This window comes from Physeter macrocephalus, chromosome 14 (genome assembly GCF_002837175.3).
Source record: "Physeter macrocephalus isolate SW-GA chromosome 14, ASM283717v5, whole genome shotgun sequence".
In the NCBI taxonomy this organism is placed as follows: domain Eukaryota; kingdom Metazoa; phylum Chordata; class Mammalia; order Artiodactyla; family Physeteridae; genus Physeter; species Physeter macrocephalus.
The window spans coordinates 27,889,988-27,900,412 of record NC_041227.1 but is presented as its reverse complement, the minus strand read 5'-3'; the positions used below and the strand labels follow the sequence as shown (position 1 = coordinate 27,900,412).

The following is a 10,425-nucleotide window of genomic DNA, read 5'->3' as shown; positions in this document are numbered from 1 at the left end:
TGAAGTTATCTCTAAATAATGGTGGTTACTTGATCAGGACTTACAACTTGAGCAAAAAAAGTCTTTTCCTTTCTTGAATATGAAAAATAAGTACTTTTAATTTCTAGTTCCTTCTTTTGGTCTTCCCTCAGCTAAACTCGCTGGAGACACCGTAGACACTGTACAGATCTTTTATTTGTAAAGGTAGGATTTTCAGTTAGTGATTTAAGCACCAATTACTGTGGCGGAAAAATAGCTCTAATAGTTTTTAATTGATTATAAAAAGATAAATTCAGGACATTTAAGGCATCCTGACAAAGTCAATATACAACGCAGGACAAAATCATTAAATACGTCCTGTATACACAGGATGCCTGGAAACTGTCAATTACACAGAAGACTGACGCTCGCTGGGATTAGGTTTCTTGCATACGGCCCTGCAGTCGGAAACGGGTCGAGTCAGAATCTGAACTGTAAAGGGCAGGGATCCTCTGGGCCCCTGTGAGCCCCTAAAGTCTGCGCAAGGCTGGGCGCGCACCGCTAACCTTAGGTCGGCTAGAAATCGGCTGAATGTTTGAAGGGAGGGTGCACAATTGACTAGCAGCGGGTGAGGAAACAGCGGCAAGGAACCGGCCTGGGAGACCGGGGCACGAAGGCCGAGCACGAGGGCGGTTCAGATCTCCGCGCCAGGGACCTGCTGCGGCAGAGAAGGCTTTGCTGGAGGCCGAAGTGGACTGGGCGGGGCGGAACGAGGCCCCGCCCCCAGGCGCGCCCGTGTGCGAGGCTGGGGGCGCCGCAGAGTCCCACTCCACGATGCGAAGCCTGAGGAGAGGTCAGAACGGCGACGCGGTAGCTTTCACTCTGGGCACCCACGCTCCCAACGTCCACCCCGGCCGCCTCGAAGCTTAAGGAAGACTCGACCCGCAGCCGTGCGCTTGCCCCCACCCCCAACCAGTCCCGACGCCCCCATCCGCACTCTTTGCGCGCGTCCGGCTCCACCCCCGCCCCCGACGTGCACCCGCCCCCGACGTGCCCCCGCGCACTGCGCCCCCCGCCCACCCGGCACGCCCAGCCGCCCAGCCCGGCCGAAGCGGGCCCGGAGACGCCCCGCAGGCCAGAGTGACCCTCGCAGCGGCGCTGTCCTCCTCCGCCTTTCGCAGCCATGGACGTGTATCCCCCACACCGGCTGGGGCTACCCCGCGCACGGTCCCCCGGCGGCCCTGGCCGCGGGTCGCCCTCCGTCAGGTACGCGGGGCCGAGGCCGCAGAGGGGCCGGCGGGCGGGCAGGCGGTTGCGGGCTGTTGGGGTCTGGAGACGCCTCCCGCCGAAGGGCGTGGCCCGATATGGCTTCCTTGCGGACGGTTTTTTTCTGAACAGTTCCCTGACGAACGTTTCCTGAGGAGCGGCTCTCGGTGCAGAGGCTCCCACAATGGCTCGTGTATCGACAACCCCACAACAGCTCCTCTGTGAAGACCCCTTATTATGACATCCCCAACCCCATAGAACATTCCCCCCGGAAAGATTCGCCTATCGAGAACCTCCACAGTGCCTTCTGTATGATTAATTCACTTGCCTTCTCCATAGGATATTTCCCCCAGAAACGGCCATCTATGGAGACGTCCCCTCACAATAGCTCCCCTTATAGAGCCTCCAAATGGGTTTCCCTCGAAATGGCTTACCTCTCATGCTCCCCTACAGTAGGTCTCCTTTAGAGCCTTTCCCTCTCACTGCGCCTTCCCTAGAGAGCACCCCCCTCCCGCCCCCTAGGAACACCCAAACGGACAGCATCTTCCCTGTTGCGCGTTTCCCCACCTCCCCTTGCCCCAGCCCGAGCCTCTCCCTCACTCCACGATGGAGAGCTCAGGTTGAGGACAGGTGGAGGTCATTAGGGTCCTGGATAAGGAAAAAGGGGCCAGAATCCCCGAAAGCTGCGGATCCCAGGCCACAGAGCCTAGAGATAGAGCCCCCGGGTGCCTCAGTATAGGGAGGGTTCCCGCCCCCTTTCGATATATGAAGATTTGTTTCTGCTGTCTGCTTCCTATGCCTTTGGGGCTGACCTTGATAGTCTCGGTAGTATTCGTGATGGAGCTGGTTTGCGGCCGCCAGTGGAGTGTGGAGGTTGGAATGATGGAGGGGTTGTGGCAGAGACCATTGAGAGGAAGGGAGGAAGAGAGAAATGGGCTTTGGTTCTGCTAAACTGTCATAAACCAGAAGAGGGTTTTTATTTTGTTTGCTTTTTCTTTATTCTAGCTACTTAACAAAGCAAATACGGTGTTGTTTCCTTGAAAGAAGGTTGTGAACTTATATGTGAGAATGGTCTTTTCTGTATCCTTGTTATGGTATTTAAGGCATTGTATTTTGGAATTTTTGCTCTCAAATCTTTTTTTCTTTGTTTTGTTTTGTTTTTACTCCACCAAATTCATGGAGGACAAGAACTGAATCTTAAAATCCAGTCCCTCTCTTACTTACCGACATTCCTTCTTCCACCCCAGCTACTAACACATGTTGGTTGAATAAATAAAGGATGGGGAGGTGGGACTAGATACCCTTGGTTGCATTTGGGAGTCCTTATTTGCTTCTGATTTGGCAGGTGATGCTAGGTGACATATTTGGACTCCTGTTCTGCTCTTCAGTGGAATTTCAGTGGGCTCTACAGTTCCAAGTGTTTAGCAGCTTATGGTAACCATCTCCAGTCTGTCCTAACGTTTCTGGCAGCCAGTTTCACTGTTAGAAAGTATTTAAACTTTGAATAAAATAGAAACTGCACAGGATATTTTAGAACTTGAAGCAGCCACACTTTAAATCCAGGGTCTATGTAGACTTGGGGTTCATCCCATATCATCTTGAGCTTTGAAGTCTGGAGTCTTTGAGATTTTTAGGGAAAAAAGAGCTTCTGAATAAAATCCATCTCTAAAATAACGGCTTCCTTCCTTGCTTCTGGTAGCATGTCAGTATACATTTTTTTTTGTAAGTAGTGTTTTTATATTAAAAAGATCAATGTTGGCTAACTATACTAATCATACTCAAACTCCGAATTTTCCATGCACAGGAATGATGTGTATCCCTTCATGGTAAAAACTTCTGGTGTGTACTTTGCCACTCTTTCCCTCTGTTTTGGTGATTGTTGGTGCTCCAGATGGTGGCTAGTCTCAGTCTGGGAGCCAGAGCAAGCTTCCAGGTGACCTATGTTTGACATGTAGAGTGAGCAAGAAGCAAGAAGTTTCAAGACACTGAGATTTTGGAGTTATTACCAAATAACTATCTTTACTTGTACTAAGGAACCAGTGGAAATAGTTGAAATATGCTTTCCTACTTCAGATCTTTTCCTGCAGAGGAATCTGATCCTGCTCAGGACTTGTTTAACAGTTTAAATTTCACTGCCTCTTTATGCAAATAATCCAACATACACTGTGCTAGGTGCTGTGGATTCAGAGCAATAAGGCAGGCCTCTGCCCTCCAAGAGCTCCTTTGTAAGTGGAGAGAGGTAAAAATCATAATACAGAGTGGTGAGAAATAAGTACTGGGGAGGAAATAGGGCTGAAGGAACAATAATGTAAGAAAGCATAGTCAGTTGGGGACTCAGCAGTTAGAAGAATGGAGTTGCCATTTATTGATGTTGGAAACATTGGAATAAGAGCAGATTTGTGGAGAAAATAGAGTTCAATTTTGGCCTTGTTCATTTGAGTTTCCTAATAGATAATAGATAGCCAAGTGGAGATATTGGATTAGCAGTTGGATATATTAGTCTGTAGTTCAGGAGAGAGATTGAAACTGGAAATACCACCCATATTACTGGTGACTCCAAAATTTTTTTTGAAAGCTGTGAGACTAGATGGAGACCCAGGGAGTAAATGTAGATAGAGAGGAGGACCAACATCCAAGCCCTGGGATATCCCATGTAAAAAAGGCAGTGTAGCAATGTCTTCCAAATTCTGAGGGGAAATGGTTTCCTACCTCTGAGCTAGGGGAAGAATCAAGGATAGTCAAATGATAAATGCAAGAATAGACTATTAGATTTGGTAACGTGGAGGTCATTGGTGACCTTGACAAGAACAGTTTTGGTGCAGTGGGTTCAAGAGGATATAGAAGAGTAATTGAAGACAGTATAGATAGTCACAGTGATGTTGTTTCAAGGATTTCTATAAGGGAGAGCAGAGTAATAGGGCTGTGACTGGAAGGGCATGAAGTGTTAGGTTCTTTTTGTTTTTAGGTGGGCAGGTAGCATGTTTGTAAGTTAATGGGAATGGTGGAGTACAGAGAGACAAATTGATGATTAAAGAGAGAGAAGGGACAATTGCAGGGGTGAAGTCCTTGAGTAGATGAGAGGGAATGGTGTCTAGGATATAAATGGATATGTTGACCTTAAGCTCGATAGCAACATGGACAGTTCATCTGTGGTGATTATATTGACCCAAATACTGGTGAATTGGTAGCTTGGTAGCGGGGCAGAGTGAATGTTCTCTTCTGATTACTTCCATATTCTCAGTTAAATAAGAAGGAAGGTCTTTAGCTAAAAATGAAGAGTGGGGGAGGTGTTGGAAGTTTGAGGAGAAAGAAGGTGTAAAATTCATCCAGGAGAGTGGGAAAAAATGAGTTGAATAAGGAAATGTTTTAGGGCACCAGGTGCCCATTTGGCATTTGTGGTCATAAATTTAAGGTGGGTGAGACCCAGTTAGCATGGTTGAATGCTTCCCCTTCAGCTGTGTTGAGCTGCTTGGATGTGGGCACTGTGGGAGGGAGTGGCTGAGGTAGGATAGAGGATGTAATTGGAAAATAGGAGTAAAGGAACTGAGAGGTAAGGATAGTGGAAGGGTTATCTCAGTGCATGTTGAGATCATCATGAATTAAGATGGGAGTAGTAATAGCAAAGAGACAATGATCCAGAAGCTAAATCTTGAGGGAATGTCGAGGACTGAGTGACCTACAGGTTTGTAGATGTCTGTATCAAGGAGGGATAGTGGGTGGTTATTGTTTGTTGGCGTGAAGAAATCATCCAAAATAAAATAGTTTCTCACAAACAAAGGTGTGTTTCTAGATTAAAAGGACCCTCCAAGAATCCAGCACAATTAATTTAAAAATATCCATGCCAAGGCACATCATCATGACTTTTTTTTTTTTTTTTTAGAAATTTATTTTTTATTTGTTTATTTTTGGCTGCATTGGGTCTTCGTTGCTACACGTGGGCTTTCTCTGGTTGCAGCCAGCGGGGGCTACTCTTTGTTGCGGTGCACCGGCTTCTCATTGTGGTGGTTTCTCTTGTTGTGGAGCACGGGCTGTAGATGCGCATGCTTCAGTAGTTGTGGCGTGCGGGCTCAGTAGTTGTGGCTCGCAGGCTCTAGAGCTCAGGCTCATTGGTTGTGGCTCACAGGCTTAGTTGCTCTGTGGCATGTGGGATCTTCCCGGACCAGGGCTCGAACCCGTGCCCCCTGCACTGGCAGGCGGATTCCTAACCACTGCGCAACCAGGGAAGCCCTGGGCTGGGACCATTTTTTATTGCCATTTCCCTTATTGCTTGCCCTAGTGCTTAGGTCAGTGTCTGGCACATAGTCAGTACTCACTAAATGTGAACTGCTGTTGTTAGCTGTTATGAAACACTGCTTGCACTAATTATTTATTGAATGAATAAAGAATAATTACAGGTGAAACTGTGGGCTATGGGTGTTCAGAGAATGAAGAATCACAGTTGTAAGCTAGATGGTGGGAAGGTGGGTCACCATAGTGATTTTCTATAGAGAGCGCTTATGTAAAGCCTCACAGAGGCAGGTTTTCTCTTCAGGTGATGTTTATTGGTCAGGTACCAATACCCGTGGTTCTCTTTTGGGTTTACAGATCTACAGAAGTGGTAATTGTCCCTGCCTTAAGAAAACTCAAAATACAGAGCAAGAGTATGACCTTGTGTGTCTGAAAATGTGACGTTTCACCTTCAGTATACTTGCTTGGATGCTGGCCAGGGAGGCTTGGTTTGGTGCTTATGGAAGTAAAAAGGGTTTGCTTATGGGGCTTCCCTGGTGGCGCAGTGGTTGAGAGTCCGCCTGCCGATGCAGGGGATACGGGTTCGTGCCCCGGTCTGGGAGGATCCCACATGCCGCGGAGCGGCTGGGCCCGTGAGCCATGGCCGCTGAGCCTGCGTGTCCGGAGCCTGTGCTCCGCAACGGGAGAGGCCACAGCAGTGAGAGGCCCGCGTACCGCAAAAAAAAAAAAAAAAAAAAAAAAAGGGTTTGCTTAGTTATGTTTTTATGACCTTATTTCTGGCCCGGGGTGAAGGTCTAAGTATGGGTTTCCCCCGCTATCAGAAAGTAGGGCCTTCCTAGGAAACCTTTTGTAAGGTGAAACAGCCTAAAGCGAAGGAGCAATTACCTTAGAACACATCTTGCTAACAGAGGCACAAAATAAATCAGGATAAAGCACAGATGCTCACAGACACAGTTCAAAGCTATGGAGGCTTGTTGCTGTTATGCTGAGTGTAGTTACCAGGGAAGGAGCTTGGCAGTGCCACTCTCATTGCTCCACTGCAAAACAGATGCTGGCTATCTTTGCTTTTCACCTTTTTTCATAAAAGCAAAAACCCTCTTCAGATTTCTTTCAGTTAGTGAAAACAGGTAGGTCTTACGTAAAAGCGAACTTTGAAAAGCAGGGGATGCCCCTGTCTGCATTTTCACATATGTCTGGGATGACTGTGTCCTGAGGACTCTTATTTAGTGAGTATAGTTGCATTAATAGTGCACAATATTATAACAGTGTTTCCTAGCTCTTGGGCTCTTCTGTGATATTCTAATTTTTGGAGAGGGGGAGTACATGAGATGCAGATGCCCTCAAGAGTTCCACAGCTTAAATATTGTTTTGCCCTGAAATTTAAAAGAAAAGAAAACGCAGAGTTTGCTACTTGGGTATTTAAAACTGTTTTCTGTGATTTTGAACCCTAGTTCGAGGGAAAGTTAGCTAATTTGGCATGCTTTTTGCTTTCAACTTGTTTGAAATAATATTAGGTTTATAGATGAGTTGCAAATATGGTACATAGTGTTCCTATATGGCCTTCACTCTGCTTCCTCTAACGTTAACATGGTGCATTTATCAAAACTAAGAAATTAATATTTGTACCGTACATTAGTTTATTAGGTAAACTTTGTTTACTTAGTAAATTTGTTTTTATTTGGAGTTTATTACTCCAGACTTTATTTGCCCAGTCTTTCCACTAATGTCTTTTTTCTATTCCAAGATCCAATCCAGGATTCCACAGTGCATTTATATTTGGCATGCTTTTAATAGTCAAAGAAGTGAGGGAAAGTACTTGTGGATGCCTTTTGAATGAAGACCTGTGAAACTGACTTTACAAAGAGCAGATTGTGTGTGGAAATGCTCAGAGAAATCTGGAGAAAAGGAAGAAAATGGAAAATAATATAGTTACAGTGGAACATAGTGACAGACTTTGAAATAACATTTTCCATTTGTGGTGGGGAGCATTTTCTGAAGTTCTCAGATTTAGTTTGTAGAGAGTCTTATATACCCCAATTTGTGAAATATGCACAGACATGAATTGCAATTGGGTACAAGTTTTAACTATTTTAGATAAGGTGACCTGTCAGGAACCATGTTTGGCAGCTGGTAGAAGATGCTTAACAATAATGACTTAATTTTGAGGTTTACTCTCTCTTGCAAAAGATGTCTATCTAGAGGAGGGCAGGCTAGTCCTGGTATGAAGTCATCAGGGAACCAGGCCACTTCTGTGTTTGTATTTAGCAAATGGATTCCATTTTCTCCATAGCTTCATGGTCACAAAATGGCTGCAGGAACTCTAGCTATCAGGTCTGTCAGGCAAGAAGGGGAAAGAAAAGTGGCAGCTTTCCTAGTTGAGTCAGTTCTTTCCCTTCAGGAAACTTTCCTAGAAGCCTCCACCTGATGGCTTTTGCATGTCTCATTGGTCAGCTCTAGAAGCAAAGGAGCTGTGCCTGTTGCTGCTCCAAATAAAATTGGGATACTATTGGGTTGGCCAAAAGGTTCGTTCGGTTTTTTTCTGTAAGTGGCTCTAGTAGTGCTTAGTTGTCTTTAACTTCATTCGAAACAGTTTTGTTAGATTGTATTATGACAGCTGTCATATCAGCATGCATTAAAAAAAAAAACTTACCAGGACTTCCCTGGTGGCACAGTGGTTAAGAATCCACCTGCCAGTGCAGGGGACATGGGTTTGAGCCCTGGTCCCGGAAGATCCCACATGCCACGGAGCAGCTAAGCCCGTGTGCCACAGGTACTGAAGGCCACGCACCTAGAGCCCGTGCTCCACAACAAGAGAAGCCACTGCAATGAGAAGCCCGTGCACCTCAACGAAGAGCAGCCCCTGCTCGCTGCAACTAGAGAAAGCCCGTGCACAGCAATGAAGACCCAAAGCACCCATAGATAAATAAATAAATAAATAAATAAATTTTATTTAAATAAATAAAAAATAAAAAGTGTATCAAAATTGGTGAATTTTTGTGTATCCACTTTAATATTGAAGATGGAAGAAAAAAGCAACATTTTCAGCATATTATGCTTTATTATTTCAAGAAAGGTGAAAATGCAACTGAAACGCAAAAAAAGATTTGTGCAGTGTATGGAGAAGGTGCTGTGACTGATCAAATGTGTCAAAAGTGGTTTGTGAAGTTTCCTGCTGGAGATTTCTCGCTGGACAATGCTCCATGGTCGGGTAGACCAGTTGAAGTTGATAGCAGTCAAATCAAGACTTTAATTGAGAACAGTCAACATCATACCACGCGGGAGATAGCTGACATACTCAAAATATCCAAATCAAGTGTTGAAAATTATTTGCATCAGCTTGGTTATGTTCGTCGCTTTGATTGGGTTCCACACAAGTTAAGTGAAAAAAATCTTCTTGACTGTATTTCTGCATGCGATTCTCTACTTAAACGTAACGAAAACGTTCTGTTTTTAAAACAAATTGTGATGGGCGATGAAAAGTGGATACTGTACAATAATGTGGAATGGAAGGGATCGTGGGGCAAGCGAAATGAACCACCAGCAGCCACACCAAAGGCCGGTCTTCATCCAAAGAAGTGATGTTGTGTATAAGGTGGGGTTGGAAGGGAGTCCTCTATTATGAGCTCCTTCTGGAAAACCAAATGGTTAATTCCAACAAATACTGCTCCCAATTAGACCAACTGAAAGCAGCACTCGACAAAAAGCGTCCGGAATTAGTCAACAGAAAATGCATACTCTTCCATCAGGATAATGCAAGACCGCATGTTTCTTTGATGACCAGGCAAAAACTGTTACAGCTTGGGTGGGAATTTGATTCATCCACCGTATTCACCAGACATTGCACCTTCAGATTTCCATTTATTTTGGTCTTTACAAAATTCTCTTAATGGAAAAAATTTCAGTTCCCTGGAAGACTGTAAAAGACACCAGGAACCTTTGCTCAAAAAGATAAAAAGTTTTGGGAAGATGGAATTGTGAAGTTGCCTGAAAAATGACAGAAGGTAGTGGAACAAAACGGTGACTATGTTGTTCAGTAAAGTTCTTGGCGAAAATGAAAAATGCGTGTCTTTTATTTTTACTTAAAAACCGAAGGCACTTTTTGGCCAACCCAATATTAAAAAAAAGAAGGGGAGAATGGATATGGTTTAGGCACCTGTTTGTCTCTACCACAGAGAGATAGCTGTGTGGAATGAAAGTTACATTGCTTAGGATTACTAATGGCTATGATGAGCTACATGAAAATGCTGGGAGAAAATTCAAGTCATGGAATAGTTAAATGGTGCCAACACATTTCTCAGTCGTGTGTGTGTGTGTGTGTGTGTGTGTGTGTGTGTGTGTGTGTGTGTGTGCGCGCCTTCAGTTTGAGTCACTTTATGGTCACTGGTTAACCATGGTCATGACAGCAGTAATGTTGCCTTTGCTTTTTCCATTGCAAGTTGTTGCTCCAGAAAGGACATTAGTGGGAAAGGACATTTATTGACTTGAGACACATCCTGCCTTCTTGGCTTTCTTCCAAGTCTGTTTTATGGAGGGAATAAATAGTTGCCACTTTAATGCAGGGTCAGCTTTCTTAAGCCCTTAAACCCTTTTCTTAGCAGTCCTGCAGTAGCTCCTTGTAATCAGTACCTGAAGTCTGAATTAACGCTGATATGATAATGTGTTGTATTACTCCTGCTGTTGATTTTCCCCCCAATATTTTATTATGAAAACTGTTTGGAAGTACAGAAAAGTTGAAAGAATTGTTCAGTGGACATTCATGTATGTTCATACCTAGATTCTCTGCTTAAGGTATTTGCTCTGTTTGCCTTATCATATAGTCATCCCACTATCCATCCATCAATCCATCCTTTTTTTTTTTTTTTTTTTTTTTTGCGGTATGCAGGCCTCTCACTGTTGTGGCCTCTCCCGTTGCGGAGCACAGGCTCCGGACGCGCAGGCTCAGTGGCCATGGCTCACGGGCCCAGCCGCTCCGCG

At 44.9% G+C, this 10,425-nt stretch overlaps 1 protein-coding gene across 2 annotated transcripts in view; it reads left to right on the top strand.

Annotated features, from left to right (window-relative positions):
• The first annotated feature begins 1,038 nt into the window (after positions 1 to 1,038).
• The window catches only part of DNAAF9 (dynein axonemal assembly factor 9), a 153,371-nt gene continuing 143,984 nt past the window's right edge, over positions 1,039 to 10,425 (top strand). For both annotated transcript variants that reach the window (XR_003682785.2, XM_024117123.2), the window contains exon 1: positions 1,039 to 1,224. Coding sequence is in view for 1 of the 2 variants with exons in the window: in XM_024117123.2 (XP_023972891.1) it covers positions 1,142 to 1,224 (83 nt within the window). In the remaining variant the exon portion in view is untranslated. The remainder of the gene's footprint in view (positions 1,225 to 10,425) is intronic.